At 38.9% G+C, this 17,394-nt stretch overlaps 1 protein-coding gene across 12 annotated transcripts in view; it reads right to left on the bottom strand.

Moving 5' to 3' along the window:
• Positions 1–17,394, bottom strand: part of LOC125254758 — a 188,974-nt gene that overhangs the window by 134,842 nt on the left and 36,738 nt on the right. For 11 of the 12 annotated variants that reach the window (XM_048169551.1, XM_048169561.1, XM_048169552.1 and 8 more), the window contains exons 15-23: positions 15,710–15,883; positions 15,417–15,587; positions 14,934–15,104; positions 14,107–14,109; positions 13,661–13,834; positions 13,339–13,509; positions 2,683–2,856; positions 1,252–1,422; positions 940–1,110 (exon numbers count right to left, since the gene is read on the bottom strand). In XM_048169551.1, the coding sequence (XP_048025508.1) occupies positions 940–1,110; positions 1,252–1,422; positions 2,683–2,856; positions 13,339–13,509; positions 13,661–13,834; positions 14,107–14,109; positions 14,934–15,104; positions 15,417–15,587; positions 15,710–15,883 (1,380 nt within the window). The remainder of the gene's footprint in view (positions 1–939; positions 1,111–1,251; positions 1,423–2,682; positions 2,857–13,338; positions 13,510–13,660; positions 13,835–14,106; positions 14,110–14,933; positions 15,105–15,416; positions 15,588–15,709; positions 15,884–17,394) is intronic. The other variant, XM_048169550.1, reaches the window with a different exon arrangement.

The following is a 17,394-nucleotide window of genomic DNA, read 5'->3' as shown; positions in this document are numbered from 1 at the left end:
TTGGTTAGATACAATAGTGCTTCACGAACACAAAATACAGAGGATTCCCATCACGTCACTGACGTAGCGTCGATAGTTCCCACGAAAGGGAACCATGATAATATGAAACGCTTCAAAACAGCAGCAAAAAACCGCTAATGCGCATCCCGGTGCAGAATGATGTGCTTGAAGCAATATCGAGTCAGAGCGCGCAGTTGCGCTGCGTATTGAAAAGTTCACGATACAAAGAGAATCCCTGTGTATATCTGACTCACTGCATCTAACAGTTTATTAATCGTATGTTTCTTCTCACTTTTTTAAATTCCAGTTATTGTGCGTGTGACGCCAATTCATAGTCCTTGTGTTGTGCGATCTAACAGACACCCTGTAGCCAGTATGATGAAATTGTCCAGAAACAGCAATAAACTCCAGCAAGATAAAGTCATTTTATGCAAATCCACAGCCCTTTATCTACATCTACAAGTATTATAATGGGAATATATCATATTGGAGAGTTTTACTGTGCTGACTGTCGTTACCGAACACGACGCGCTGTTTGAGTGCTGAATGATTGACAGCTGCAGCGGAGGGAAGACGAGTTTCTGACCATGAACTTAACGATGTATATTTCTTCTGTCCCTCACATGAGGCTATGGAATGGCTTCAGATGACTTTGAATATACTGCACGAAAACTTAATTGGTGCTAGTCTACTTATTTTGCTCTATGACTCCCACTTTTGCCATATAAAAGAGCGCAACTATCAGACGGTAATTTAAATATCGCGACAAACCTAATTTTCGTTTCATTTTGAGACTGTGGCGGGACAAATTAGAATGTGGCGGGCCGCCACAGTCTAGTGAATGTATGGGAAACACTGACTACAGTAATATTTTAAATTTGAAAACTAATTGTTTAATAATGTGATTATTAAAATTAAATAATGATTCATTGAACTCACCTGAGTTTCTCCAGAGTACATTTTGTATTTTCTAATGCGTTCTGGAGTTTCTTCACTCCTGAATCCATTATGTTATTGTTGCTGATGTCAAGCTCTTTCAGACTGGAGTTTGATGTCAGGACTGTAGCGAGAGCTGAACAGCTTTCCTCTGTTAGATCACAATCACACAGCCTAAAATGATGAACAGACACAAAGTACTTGATGTCAACATTTAGTGATTACTGAAGATTATTGCTTGTGAGTTCTGTAAGGTTCACCAAAATTTAAGATACTTGAAATGTCCAATAAAATTTTTAGAAAAGTTCAACTCACTTCAGTGTGTTGAGTTTACAGTGTTTATCCTGCAGTAGAGCAGCGATCTGATGCACTCGTGTGTCTTTTAGTTCACGTTTACTCAGATTCAGCTCTCTCAGGAGTAACGGGTTTTTACCCACAATTCCTCTCACATACTGACAGGCTTCATCTGCAGCAGGATCCAAAAACCTGGAGACAGAGGAAGTACATTACATGCCATTTCATTGGATATTTTCATAATCTTGTGAAAGCGTCTTTAGTCTTTTCAAAATCTAATTCTATAAACAGGGGTCCACATAAGTGGTGTGCATGTGCGACCAAAATAAAAAATGTGCTGGATAAATAAGTTCAGACCGCTGATTTGCATACCGACATGGTTGACAGGTGTTAATGCTCAATCACCATTTAAGATTGACTGTAGTAGTGTATACAATTTGAACTGAACGCATAATAAATCTGCCGGTTTCAGAGCACAGTGCCAAACTGTAATAATTCCCCAGTTGCGCATCAAAACATTAATGTGACTTTGTGCGATAGGACAGCATAACTGGACAAACCAGTGGACTGATCTCTTTGAATTGATATTCTGGTCATTCTGAAATGCCTGAGCAACGTCTGACGTCAAAGTGGTTTGGTATAATTATCTTCCAGAACTGTCTTACTTGACTGCATTCCTAAACAGCAGGAATCAACCTCTGAAAGCAAGATAACAGGTTTATTGCGTTTTGACTGCTTGCTCTGATGCACAAGTAATTTATTATAGGTCTGTATATATAACTATTTATTATAGGTCTGTATATATAACATTATTATATACAGTAGCTTCTACTGTTTTTCTTAGTGAATATTTAGGGGCAGTTTACCAGGAAGTGATGATTTTGTTCTCTACTCACTGGATGGAAACGCTGATTTATTCACAAATGTTTTATGCAATATTCCAATTTTGCACACAAGTTTAATTCACAACTTTGAATGGAAACATAGCTACTAGCACACTTCACTCAGCAGTGCTAAAACTGGCAGTGCATATATTTACTGCCAAAATTAAATCTTGCTGAGTTTCATGTTAGAAAATGTCAAAAAATCATATAAATAAAATAAAAACTGAAAATGTAATTATTAGCATTGTATTTCTTTAGGTGTACTGCAAATTAATTGTATTTTATTTAATGCTTTTTTTATTTTAACAAATAATAGTATTATCACACTATTTATTTTTTTATTTTATTTTTAAAAAATGTAATTAAATAAAGTGCAATAATGCTATTATTAATTGTTTATGTGCACTATGTGCAGTGTGAGCACCAAACTGAATCTCCAGGTGCTCTCATGAGAAACAGACTGAAAAACTTACGTGCACCCCTGTTTATAAATGTCTTTCTGACAGTTGAATTGTCTTTTGGCAAAAACTGTATTAAGACTATTGAGTGTTGTTTTAATAGCACTCACCTCAGTGTCTTGAGTTGACAGTTCTGATCCTGTAGTAAATCATCGAGCTCCTTCACTCCTGATTGTCCAGGATCATTTCTTGTGAGATCCAGCTCTATCAGGTGTGAAGGGTTTGATCTCAGAGCTGAAGCCAGAGCTTTATAACCTTCTTCTGTGATACTGCAGTCTGAAAGACTAGAAAAAAAAAATACATATTAAATTTTACTTTTTAGTTCAAAATAATTAATTACGGGACAATATTCTGATATGTATTCTGCAATATCTGACAAAATCACACTAGATCAGAAAACATTACCAGATATGAGTAATTGTTTGCAGCAATGAGCAAAAATGTAACTGTAAAGGTTTACAGTATTTCACTACATTTGAAGAAAGAAGTATTTGTAAACCTGTTTGTAAACTTTAAAATTAATCTAAAGGTCTACCCACTAAATTAAAAGATTAACAGTTTAGCTCTTGCAAGTGCAGAAATCAAGAGATAAGAAATTTTACTACTGTACTGTGAAGCTCCATTTATATAATGTTTTTATTTTACAGTGCAAATGTATTACAATAGTAACATACTTCTGTTGTTATTACTATTACTATTATTATTAGATTGAAATGGTTTGGCTAAAAACACCAATGTGTAGGTAATATGACAATATACTTTTAAATACTATCACAACTAAAAAGAAGATTGAGTCAACTTTAAAGTCCAGGTGCACATCAAAGTAAAGACATATTTAACTCTTTTCAATTTGGTAACTCAAAAGGATTGGAGCTCTTAATTTTTCTCTCTGAATGTGTACCACATTAATGCATTAAAATACAACTTGCAGTCTTCCACTGTCTTCCACTTCCATGGTTTCATCAGTTACTAGTATTCTATTTACGATTTCTATGTTTTATTTACCTGGATGATAATTACCTATGCAGTTACAGGGTTTCCCCTTGCACTGCAGCACAAACCACTGGAAAGGGAGATAAATTCATGAAAACTGTTGTCAGCAGCCACTAATTTGTTGTTACTGATCTCCAATGGTCTAATTGACTTTCTTGTGTCTAATTCACTTTTGTGTCATCAGTCCTGTAAACACCTTTTTTATGGTGTCATGTGTGAAACCACACTTTTGTGTCCCACAACACCTGGTCAGTGAAGCAGCTTGCACACCAACGTTGTGACAAGACACCAGAGGCAACTTGGAGGTGGCCTGGTTCCTGAGCTTGTCCCCCATATGATGAGAATAAGTTTCAAGATGTCTTCCTGTGCAGCTGGTCCAAAAATTCAACCAGCTACTAATGGTAGCCGTCGCAAATTAAAAGAAAAAAAGAAAGAAAGAAAGAAAAAAAAAAAGAGGTAGCTACTGACATCACATCCTGTATGTATCATCGGCGACTATGTGATGCAAGATTCCTGTGCATCCTGTGCTTGAATAGTTCCAAAACTGAAGTCATGCTTCTTGGCTCTCCCCATCAACTGCGTAATGCTGGTTCTTTAGTTTTGTCTGTTGATGGTGTTGCCTTGGAGTTACAAAGTAAAAAATCTTGGAGTTATTTTTGGTGCCAGCCTGTCATTTGAGGCTTTTGTGCAGAACACTGTTAAGACCTTGTTCTTTCATCTCAGAAATATTGCACGTCTACGACCTATGCTGTCTTTTTCTGTTGCTGGAAGGTTGATTTCTCATGTATAGACTATTGTAATGCCCTTCTTGTTGGAGTTTCCAAATCCTGTATTAACAAACTTCAATATCTGCAAAATTGCAGATGTCACGATCACCGTCTGCTCCTGTCAGTTCCCTGACTACGACCCTGGCTGTCCCTTGCTGTTCCTGTTTGCTCCTGATTGACTCTGCCTGTACGACCACTCTAACTTTAATAAAACGCTGCATTTGGAATCTGCCTGAGCCTCCCTTCATAACAGAATACTTCGCCGCACAAAGATCCAGCAGCTTCTATGAGCATTACCAGCTTCAGCATGGACCCAGCAATGTGTCTCGTCAGCCTTCGCCAAGGTAACTCTAACCTTGAGGATCATATTCAGAACTTTTTGGATATAGCTAACTTATCTGATCTGCCGGACTGTGCCCTCATTGACTTTTTTTGTTATGGGTTAAACGAACCACTGAAGGGCTATTTAATCACCAACGGTCCCCGAGGATCATTCGTTGAACTTCTGGACTTTGCCCTGTTAACTGGTGGTTCACGTTTTACTGTGGGTGTTGCGGAGGATTCCGACACCACGGTGAATCCCGTAATGGCTGCCACACCCGAAAACACGCACAAAATGGCGGCCGCAACAAGTCACGTCTTCCCAGATTTTCCAGAGTCAAGGCACGTCACCACAGATCTCCAAGAGCAACGTCACGCCTCTAGATCAGTCAGAAAGTGGAGAGGATTACGTTCCAGTGTGGCTGATCCTCCGCTGACTTCAGCACGAGCGGCTGGCATTCCCAAGCCTCTGCCGCTTCGCTCTCAAGCCTGGTGGCCGCTTCGCACTCAAGCCAGCCGACCACTTCGCTCTCAAGCCAGCCGGACGCTTCGCTCTCAAGCCCGCCGGACGCTTCGCTCTCAAGCCCGCCGGACGCTTCGCTCTCAAGCCCGCCGGACGCTTCGCTCTCAAGCCCGCCGGACGCTTCGTTCTCAAGCCCGCCGGACGCTTCGTTCTCAAGCCCGCCGGACACTTCGTTCTCAAGCCTGCCGGACGCAACGCACTCAAATTTGCCGGTCGCAACGCACTCGAGACCACTCCAGAGGTCTCTCCTCCTCTGCCCAGGCTCCTTGCCCTGCCGGCACCACCTGAGCTCCTTGCCCTGCCGGCGCCACCTGAATTCCTTGCCCTGCCGGCGCCACCTGAGCTCCTTGCCCTGCCGGCGCCACCTGAATTCCTTGCCCTGCCAGCGCCGCCCAACCGCTTTGCTCTGCCAGCGCCACCCAAGCGCCTTGCCTTGCCAGCGCCGCCCAAACGCCTTGCTCTGCCGGCGCCATCCAAGCTCCTTGCCCTGCCGGCGCCACCTGAATTCCTTGCCCTGCCGGTGCCACCTGAGCTCCTTGCCCTGCCGGCGCCACCTGAGCTCCTTGCCCTGCCAGCGCCGCCCAACCGCTTTGCTCTGCCAGCGCCATCCAAGCTCCTTGCCCATCAACCCGCTACGTCCTCCGTGGATTTCCCCAATAACTTTTTTGGGGGGGGGCAGTATACCTAGGAGTGGGGAGTTTGTGGGTGGGGATCCTGCCCGGTCACTGCCGTCAGCGGCCTTTGGACTATTATGGCCAACCATGGACTATAACCCACTATGGCCATCTATGGACTTTGATCGGCCGTGGCTGCCTGAGCCACCTGACCTGCCGTGGCTGCCTGAGCCACCTGACCTGCCGTGGCTACCTGAGCCATCTGACCTGCTGTGGCTGCCTGAGCCATATGACCTGCCGTGGCTGCCCAAGCCACCGGACCAGCCGTGGCTGCCCGAGGCTCCTGACCCGCCGTGGCTGCCCGTGGCATCTGACCCTCCGTGGTTGCCCAAGTTCCTGGAACCTGCATTGGAGATCCGTTCCTGTCTACTATTAGATCTCCAATGCACCCCCCCACCACCCCCCCCCTAGCTGTTCCGTTTACGCCGTGAGGACGGGCCTTCCGGGAGGGGGGAATTATGTCGCAATCACCGTCTGCTCCTGTCAGTTCCCGGACTACACTTCCCACAATCCTCCCTGTCAGTCACATGTTCACTCCACACCAATCACCTGTTGCCACATACAGCCTAGCACACTACACTGATCACTACACCCAGCTGCAGCTCATTACCAGGACTATAAAGGACTTCCACAAACACCACCTCACTGCGAAGTATTGTTAACTGTTGTTGCAATTCCGAGCATTTATATCTTGTCTGCCTGCTTGTTTCTGATCCTGCCTGTTCCCTGTTTATGATTCTCTGCCGCCTGCCTTTGACCTGTGTATTGTTATCTGGACTGTGTTCGATATCTGCCTGCCTTTTGATCTACTGCCTGTTCCCTGACTACGACCCTGCCTGTCCCTTGCTGTTCCTGTTTGCTCCTGATTGACTCTGCCTGTACTACCACTCTAACTTTAATAAAACGCTGCATTTGGATCCTCTGCCTGAGCCTCCCTTCATAACAGCAGATTGTGTCAAAGCAGCTTTACAGTGATAACTGGTATATAATTTTGGCTGCACAGCAGCTCTTAAAAAAATGGTGTCATTGTCCAGCATAAGTAAATTCAGTATTGATTCATTCTCTTGTAAGAATTTACAAATCTATTAATTTAATTAATTTATCTATAGCAGCACTGGAGTAAACAGTGATGTCATCGTCCAGCTCAGTTCAGTTCGCATACAAGGGTGTTGAAGCACGCAGATCAAAACATTGTTGAATATCAAGTGTCCCCAACTAAGCAAGCCAAAGGCGATGGCGACAAGGAACCCAAACTCCAACAGGTGACATCAGGTTCTGTTTTGGCATCATTGCATTGGCTACCAGTACGATTCTGTGTTGATTTTAAAGTCCTTAAGTTAACATAAAAGGCATTGCATGGTCTGGCTCTTCAGTATTTGACCAAGCTTCTAACTCCTTCCACACCAATTCACAACTTGCGATCCTCTCAGAGTGGTCTTTTAGTTGTTCCTAAAACATGGCTTCATTTTAAGGGTGACACTGCCTTCTTATCTTATGCCCCCAATGTGTGGAATTCTCTCCCAGTTGTCATCAGGGAAGCAAATTCATTAGTCATTTTTAAATCTTGTCTTAAAACGTTTTATTTCAGGATTGCTTTTAACTGACTAATTTTGTTTTATTTTGTTGTTCATTTATTCAGTGTTATTTCATGTTTCTTTTTTGTGTGCTGCTCTAGATTCTAGTTTTATTTATAGTGTCGTGCTTGCATGGGTTGTAAAGGGCTTTGAGAAAGCAACTTTTAAAGGCACTATACAAAATAAATGTATTATTATTATTATTATTATTCAAGTTAAAGGGATAGTTCACCCAAAAATGAAAATTCTGTCATCATTCACTCACTCAGTTGTTCCAAACCTGTATAAACGTCTTTGTTCTGCTGAACACAAAGGAACATATTTTGAAGGAAGTTTGTAACCAGGCCACTTTGGGGCGCCATTGACTTCTATAGTAGGAAAAAAACAACTATGGAAGTCAATGGTGCCCCAGAATTGTTCAGTTTCTCACATTCTTCACAATATATTCCTTTGTGTTCAACAGAACAAAGAAATTTATACAGGTTTGGAACAACCTAAGGGTTCATTTTTGGGTGAACTATCCCTTTAACTTAACTTTGCATGCTAAATAAGAAAATATAGTGTTCTTGTTATTTTTTCATTCAAAAATACTTTAATAAGTAAGTAAACATTCTGATCCCAATTCTAGACCTACCAGATGCGCTTGATGCACAGCGAATGACCTTATGGAGGATTCTGCTCTATACAACTCTATTTTGGCAAAAAAAACAAACAAACAAAAAAAAAAAACCACACACATTGCAAAGCTGAAGATGAAGTGAAATTTCAACTTTGAGTATGACAATAAACCCAAACACAAATATAAATCAATAAAGAATGCCCAGTCAGAGAACAGACCTATATCAGATCAGTAACTTGTGGAATGGCTTGAGGAGACCTATAGACAGGATATTTAAGTTTATAATAATTCAGGGAGAAACACAGGCAGTCTGCCAAGCACCAGCTTCTTGTTGCTCGCAGCTGGAAAACTGAAAGTCCAAGCTAACAAACAAAAGGGATCCCGCGCTTGACAGTAGGCTCGCAGCAACGAGGTGTACAGTCCCGAACCAGAAGTCACAACACAGCAGATGGCAGGTGTCCAATCGATCTCAGGCTGCAGGGAGACTAGGCAGAGAACAGGTATGACATACACAGCGAAACCATACAGATAAGACTAAGACTAGGACTGAAACGAAGACTAACAAAACAACGCGCTTTAAACGGAGACTTTTAAGCACAAAGAGCTGAGAAACACGTAAGAAAGTACATATAATAATCTGGCAAAGAGGCAAGAAAACAGCAGAGAGAAATAGAAGAGAAAATTAGAGTAGAGAAGAAACAGGTGTGGAAATGATCAGCAAGAGCGCTGATTGCAATGACAAACAGCTGAGTCTAGGGCTGCGTTCCAGTTCGGTTTTTAAATGCCCTTCCCTCGCTAACTTCCCTCGGTCTCGTTGACTCGGATGTACGTCATTGCTTACGTTGCACAAGTGCCCACTTCTGGCGGAACCTTTGCAATGGGCTGAATTGGAACGTCCTAAGCCCTTGATCACTCAAGAATCCGCAATGGAGCTGATTTATTATTTATTTTTTCCCCTTACAAAATTGTTTAATACAGCATTCTATATGTATATATGTGTGTTTTAAATGTTTAAAAAAATAATTAATATATCATAGAGTTGTTTGTGGTGGGGTAAATTAAACGCGATATGCGGTGACGCCATAATCGTGTTGCATTGTGGGTTATGGAGCTGCCTGAAGTGTACATGTGAAGTAGACTTAGGTTAAAATCGAGGGAGCGAGTGTCTGTCCATGTAAACTTCCCTCGTCCACTTCACGAAGTGGAACGCACTTCAAAATGGCGGCAGGGATTCCCCCGAGGGGAAGTGTTTAGGGAAGTTCGCGAGTGCGTGTCTAAAACTGGAGTGGAACGCAGCCTAGGTAGCAATAATGATGATAGGAGGAAAAGAAACAGGGAGAGTATCAAACCCGACTCATGACAACATCATTGCCCTACCATGCTGCTATGGGTTGTGTTTGCTTTGGCTTAACTGACAGACTGGCATTCTGGCAACGTGATGATAAATAGGTTGATAAACATTACTTCAGTTGTTAAAGCTGCTTTCTTCCAATTTTATGTATCACATCTCCAGTTGGTGCAAAATTCTGCTAGACTGCTTATGGGGACTAGAAAGAGCAATTGTATTTCTCCTGTTTTGGCTCATTTGCACTGGCTTCTCATTAAATATTGAGTTATATTCTTTGTTTTTAAGTCCCTGAATGGGTTAGCACCTCTGTATTTACCTGATATTTCTCATCATCAGACCAATGGGCCTTTAATGTGGCCTTCAATCATCCTACTGATAGCCTATGAGTCAGAGTAGCTGGTTTGGTATTGATTTAATTTCTGTGTATTTATTTGGCTTGTGTTGGAATAATTCTGTGTTTTGTGTTCTGATTATATTTAACTGTTATATACAGTATAAGGGATAATCGATGGTCAGCTATGTGTTTTAAAGCACAAAGAGAATTTAAGTAGTTTTTTTATTATCCCTTACAGCTATAAATCATTAGATACAACATTCTGTCCACTTTAAATCAGACACAGAGATAAGTTAGTGTGGTAAGGTTACATTTATTTATTTAAATTACAACATTTATCCTATCGAAAGAGAGAGAGACGTGTGTGTGAATTACCTGCTGTGCAGTGTCTCTCTCAAGCACTAAAACTGAGAGACTAATTACTTCAAAAGCAGTGATGTTATAAACTCTTTGCACAGTAATATAACACAGTGATTCAACAGTGAAGTTAATTTATTAAATTTTATTTAGTCACAAGGCAGTATTGATAAGTTTGTGTTTCTGAATGCTTGTGTGTGTGCACAGTGTGAACTCCAATCTCTGTGTGCGAGTGATGTATGTTTGTGAGCTTAAATGAAAACAGTGCATTAATATAGAATGGAGATCTGATCTGAACGTGTGAATTAAACTTTTTATTGCACAACTTCCAGCCAATCAGGTCCCGTATGTATAAAGCCGCTCAAAGTAAAATTTTAGTCTTAAGTGTGTCAAAATTCTAAAAATTATGTAATTTTACTCTTATTCTTAGGCTTAAGTATAAGTATGATTCATAAAGGTTCCTAAGTGTCAAGACTAGGTCTCAGCTCCTAAATTATTTAAGAGAGCTGTAGAGGTCTCTTAACCTAGTTAAGAGTAACAAGATGGCAGCAGAGAAGAGGAGACACACGCTTTCCAATGAAGATATGATGTATTGGAGTTATATGATGACATGGAGTTGGTAAAATGGTATAAACTTTGTCAATTTGTCACTTGTCAATTCTTTTTGTAACTGACCTAATAAGAAATGTAATAACTTAATATTTAATACATTTAATAAATATTACTTAAGCAATAATTAATATGTTTAATGCATTTAATACATTTAAAAGGTGCTGTATGCGATTTCTCAAATTCGTTGTTGAACACTGTTGATATTTGAAATCAACCCAAACAAACCCACCCCTCTCTTCACTGCACCGCCACCAAAACTCACACTCCAATACTAACCTGCTCTGAGTCGGTCTCGAACCCCGGCTCGATCACTGCTGTCATGCGAGGCGAATACACTATCAATGATGTTAAACACCTCATTCTCTAGCGAGCATCAGTGTGCAGTAGTTTACCTGCAAAACTCTCACTGTCTGGCCTCTGTTACACAGGTAATGAGAGCAGATGTCTGTTTATCACAGCTGACGAGAAACAAAATGCTTAAAGGTGCCCAAGAATGCTTTTTCACAAGATGTAATATAAATCTAAGGTGTCTCCTGAATGTCTGTGAAGTTTCAGCTCAAAATACCCCATAGATTTTTTTTTAATTAATTTTTTTAACTGCCTATTTTGGGGCATCATTAACAATGCACTGATTTACACTCGGCGCCGCCCCCTTAAATCGCGAGCTCCCTGCCACATGAGCTGTCGACTATATTACAGCGCATTTACAAAGTTCACACAGCTAATATAACCCTCAAATGGATCTTTACAAGATGTTCGTCATGCATGCTGTATGCATGCTTCAAATTATGTGAGTATTGTATTTATTTGGATGTTAAAGTTTTATTCTGAGTGAATTTGAGGCTGTCCTCCGTGGCTAACGGCTAATGCTACACTGTTGGAGAGATTTATAAAGAATGAAGTTGTGTTTATGCATTATACAGACTGCAAGTGTTTAAAAAATGAAAATAGCGACGGCTCTCTTGTCTCCGTGAATACAGTAATAACCGATGGTAACTTTAACCACATTTAACAGTACATTAGCAACATGCTAACAAAACATTTAGAAAGACAATTTACAAATATCAGTAAAAATATCATGCTATCATGGGTTATGTCAGTTATTATTGCTCCATCTGCCATTTTTCGCTGTTGTTCTTGCTTACCTAGTCTGATGATTCGGCTGTGTGCAGCTCCAGACGTTAACTGGCTACCCTTGTCTAATGCCTTTCATAATGTTGGGAACATCATGGGCTGGCATTATGCAAATATTGGGGCATACACCCCGACTGTTACGTAACAGTCGGTGTTATGTTGAGATTCGCCTGTTCTTCGGAGGTCGTTTAAACAAATGAGATTTATATAAGAAGGAGGAAACAATGGGGTTTGAGACTCACTGTATGTCTTTTCCATGTACTGAACTCTTGTTATTTAAATATGCCAAGATAAATTCAATTTTTGAATCTAGGGCACCTTTAACGAAAAATAAAGCGCAGATGATGAACGAACGACAAGGAAGCACAAAAAATGAACATAAAGTACACAAGAGTAAATACAAACAAGAGTTTTTTTGTTAATCGCAAACAATTTTGCTTAAACCATCAAAATATGAGGAAAATAATTTGAATTTTTATGTTTATATTATTTAAATGTTTTAAAATATGACATTGACTACAACATAATCAGTTTTTAATATTTAATTGGTTCTCTCTTGTTTTTGCATGTGTTCATAATTTCTTTGTATAACAACCTGACTAAAAACAATTAAAATGTCATTCCATTATCACACATGAAACAATTGACTCCAAGCATAGCTACACGATATGCTTACATCTTTTAACACATTTTTAAAAAATATCTGAATTAAGGTTTAAGATGTCCGTTTTCATATGGCTGGGCATCACATTTGGCCACTACTCTATGTCAGTTTATTGACTTACCAACTGAAAATCAAACCATGCAGCAAAAGCAAGCCACTTTTATGTTGACTGTGGGCTTCACTGGAGTTGTTGGAGCCATTGATGGAACTCGTGTTCACGTCATTGCTCCAATTGTAAATGAGGAGACATCAATAGAAAAAGACCACACCATCAATAATAATTTGTGATAATTTTGCACAAAGCAAAGCTATTGCTTTCAAATAAATTTAGATATTAAAACATTTGTGGGTTTTTTTTTATTATTATTATTGTTTTTTATAATAACATTAAATGATTGGTATTGTGCTGCTGTGACTTCACCCTTCCAGGCTCACTATTGGCTGATTCAGAGGTTGAGGGCGGACATTTTGAGTTGACATTATTGTAGTCCTTAGTTCACAACACTTAAGTCAACACTTAAGAATCAGTCTTATACTTTACTAAAAGTTGCTTTAAGCTTCTTTATAAAAGTTTCCTACTCTTAGAAAAGTCCTACTCTTTACTAAGATTTTTTTTGACACTTAAGTCAAAACTTAAGACTATTCTTAAGAGCATTTCTGAGAAGTTTTATATATACGGGCCCAGATCTAAATATTCAGACAGTATTGTACAATTGTATAATTAATTACAATTAAATTGATTTTAATAACTTGAATGTAGCTGAAATGTGCACATAGCACTAAGAAATTACAACTATTAGAACACATATTAGAACCTTTATACAGTAGGTGGTGAACTGTACTCACTTGAGTATCTTCAGCTCACACACAGGATTCTTCAGTCCCTCACAGATCTGTTTGACTCCTGAGTCCAGCAGACGGCTGTTGTTCAGGTTCAGCTCTTTCAGGATGGTTTTGGAGGAGAGAACAGTAGCTAGAACTGAACAGCTTTCCTCTGTCAGATCACAATTATTCAGCCTGAACACAAAAACAGCATTATTTATTATTCCGCACATATTCATTGCACATTAGACCAAGAGCTTTTCATATCTGCTCACACATGTGACTGACAGTCTTTCATAATACAGAACCAACAGAAGTTATAATGAATAAGATCACATTGACTTACTTGATTTTCTCCACTTTACTATGCGAGTCCATCAAAAAAGCAGAGAGCTTCTCTCCATCCAGATCTCCTAATTTATCTTCACTCAGATCCAGTTCTGTCAGTAATAATGGACTTTCACCCAGAACTTTAGTGAGATAGTCACATGCTTCCTGTGCAGCAGGACTTTTCAAAAACCTACAGAACGTATAAAGTATATTAGATAATTCTGTCAAAATGTATTTATTTTTTGCACCTCCCAATCGCTAAGCAAACACATGATACACAATGCGAAAACAATGCAAAATCAGATCAAATTTATATACATATATATATATATATATATATATATATATATATATATAATTTATATTTCTAACTGTATTAATTTAATTATTTATAATGATTTTAGTCGGTTTTTGGGGGGAAAAAAAAGAGTGGACTATTACAGGGCATCAACCTCAGTGGACCTGCTTGTACTATAATGAATCAAAATACAGTTCTGGTTGCATGTGTGTCTTCTGAATGATCAGTAATGTTTCTGATGCTGTTACAGTGCATTTTTGTGAAAGGATTTTTGGTGCTTGTGGCCTTTTAAAGACAAGGTACAGCAATGTGACGAATGTAGTAACCGGTCACCATCTTAAACAGATATCTATAAGGCTGGGTATCAAATCTTTTTGCAAAAAAGCAAAACATTTTCATTTGACTGCTTTACCATTGTTTTTCTAGTAGTTTTAGCTGTGGTATCGAAATTGGAATTGAGAATTGTGAAATTTCAATGGTATCTAAAATTTTGGTTTCAACCTCATTTACTACACTACAAGGTTAAGGGTCAAAAATAACTATTTTATTTATTTATTACTTTTTTGTGGTGGGGCTAGTGAAAATTATTAATTGAATCAAATCAAGATTTTCAATTTTCAGTTCATACGCACAACATTATTTAAAAAATGGTGTCATGGTGTATTGTGGAAGCTTATTTTCCAGAATGCTATAATTTATCTCAAATTTCATATTAGAGAATTAGAAGATTATGTTATTCGATTACAGAAACTGTGTTAATTGATTTTCAAATTAGTTTGGGAGAAGTCTAATCAAAAAGTCAAAATGAAGTAATTATGTTTTATCACAAGGTTTGTGTCACAAAATTGTTGTGTGACTGTTGAATTTTTTGTATCCTGTAAATTCCTCTTCCTTTAATTGCAGTTCCTCTCCAATTCCCAATCCCCTTAGTTTCATATAACAGATATCACATCTGTGGCTTATTTTTGAAATATATTATGACATTAATCACCTGATCTTTAATTTACAGTGTTCATCCTGTAGTAAATCATCGAGCTCCTTCACTCCTGATTGTCCAGGATCATTTCCTGTGAGATCCAGCTCTATCAGGTGTGAAGGGTTTGATCTCAGAGCTGAAGCCAGAGCTTTATAACCTTCTTCTGTGATACTGCAGTCTGAAAGTCTAGAACAGAAAGAAAAATGTAAGATGATTCAGATGATTATTCAGTTAACAGAACAAAAACAGTGCATGTTCAACACTAAAAAACAAACAAACAAATTTTAAAAATTTCATATTAAAATCATGAAATGTAACCAATATCTTATTAAACTAAATGTCTCAACACAGATTTACATATTAATTCATACTTACAGTGCTTAGAACAATATTTAATAATACTGCAACTAATACTGTAGCCTCAATAATCAGTTTTCATGACAGTTAATCTGATAACAGGCATATCATATTGAAATGTGGATAAATAAAAATACACACTTCAGTTTCGTCAGTCTGCATTGTGTATTTTCCAACAGAGGACAGATCTCCTCAATTCCTGAGTTTCCTAGATTATTTGCACTCAGATCCAGCTCTAGGTTTGAAGGGTTTGAATTAAATGCTGAAGTCAGAGCAGCACAACCTTCTGCTGTAATACTGTTATTATTCAGCCTGAAGAGAAAGAAAAAGGTAACACACTTCAGTAAATCTTAAAACTTAAATTTATGAACAACAACAAAGATATTTTTATAGATATTTTACTTGTAAATTATTAGACCAAGTAAAATACTCACATCAGTCTGTTGACTGTACAGTGTTTATCCTGCAGCAGAGCAGAGATCTGCTTCACTCGTGTGTCTCCTAGTTCACGTCCACTCAGATTCAGCTCTCTCTGGAGTAACGGGTTTTTAATGTGAAGATCTTCAGTCAGATATTTACAGGCTTTTTCTGCATCAGGACCCAAAAACCTGGAAATAAAGGAAGTACATTGACATCACCTGCCATATAATGAGTCTTCAAGTTTTTCAAAGAGCCTTTGCGGGATTTTTCCTGCATAGAGAATTACGAGGCCATCGCCTCCGGCAAATTTCGTGCCGCCTCTGGCTGTGTACAAAATTATGACAGGCAGTCACATGCTCAAATACCCCTTTGACACAGGTTCCGGTGCGGTTCCCGACTGCTGTTCATTCTTAAACCGTTCCGCGGCATGCATGTTCACTGCAGAAAAGGTGGTTCTGTGCCGGAAAAATCGGTTCAGCTCTAGCCTTAAAATTGTCTGGTCTCAAAATCAGCGGAGGCTCAGAACAATCTGTAAGAGCTCACAATAGTGATCTGCGGATTGCGGTTATATCCGCGGTTCGGGCAGGACAAGTAATAAAACATATGTCGGTTAATTGCAGGTGGGGCAGGGATGGATGAGAGATAAATACTTAATGTGTTGATTTTAATTAAGACACGGAGCTCTCATTTCACGGCAAAACACAACAAACATGCGTCACACTTTTAGTTTCATTTTAACAACTATTTCTCTTCAGGGAAAACTGATCATAAGTTAAAACATATGTCTGGAGCACCTCCTAGTGGCCATTATATAAAACACAAAAGAACCTACCCTAAGAGATATTGCTTAACTTAAAAATATGCAAAAGCTTAACAGAAATTATTCTGATAAGAGTGTTTTCCAACATAAGGTCATACTAATAATGTTTTTAAAGCTTAATTTTTCATCATGCACTAACTTGCTGACTAGCTACCCAGTTGCAGGGTTTTTTAAGCAGAAATGGAGGCAAAACAGATCCAAGAGAAATTATTAATTTGATTAATTATTTGTATTAATTGTTTGGCCTTCTAAAATACCAATGTAAATGCAGTGTAGACTGAGATACTATAAAAAATAGAGTCCCTTTAAAGTTCATGGACAAGTCAATGCACAGACTTTTCTTCATTTAATTTACACACTGAACATTGTTAGGGCTCTTAATTTTAAACTCTAAGGCCTGATTTCATAGACAGAGCTTAGCATAAGCTAGAAATAGGCCTTAGTCAAATTAGGATATTTAAAGTCGGCAAGAAATCAAAATTGACTCTGTTTACTTTGTTAGTGTAAATTACTAGTCTTGTGGTGAACAATTAATCCGTGCAAGTTAATACACAGAAAAAAATAGTTTGTCATGGTAATCTTTAATCAAAATCTGAAAAGTTAATTCCGATTTGGAATGGCATTTCTTCTCTGATGACTTCAATTTGATGGCTTGGGTTGAAAATTTTAATGAATTAATTTTTAACTTGTAACCCGAAGGTTGCAGGTTTGAGTCTAAGTACTGGCAGGAATGACTTTCACAGACAAGGCCTTGAGCACAGCACCTAACCCATTACTTCCCCGGCACCAGATGTGGGTGTTCAAAGCTTGCAGTGTGGTGTTCCCTAATCATTTGTATAGGTTAAATGCAGAGCAGAAATTCTGAGTATGGGTCACTTC

Source organism: Megalobrama amblycephala, linkage group LG19, assembly GCF_018812025.1.
Source record: "Megalobrama amblycephala isolate DHTTF-2021 linkage group LG19, ASM1881202v1, whole genome shotgun sequence".
NCBI classification, from domain to species: Eukaryota; Metazoa; Chordata; class Actinopteri; order Cypriniformes; family Xenocyprididae; genus Megalobrama; species Megalobrama amblycephala.
This window is presented reverse-complemented; position numbering and strand designations above follow the sequence as displayed.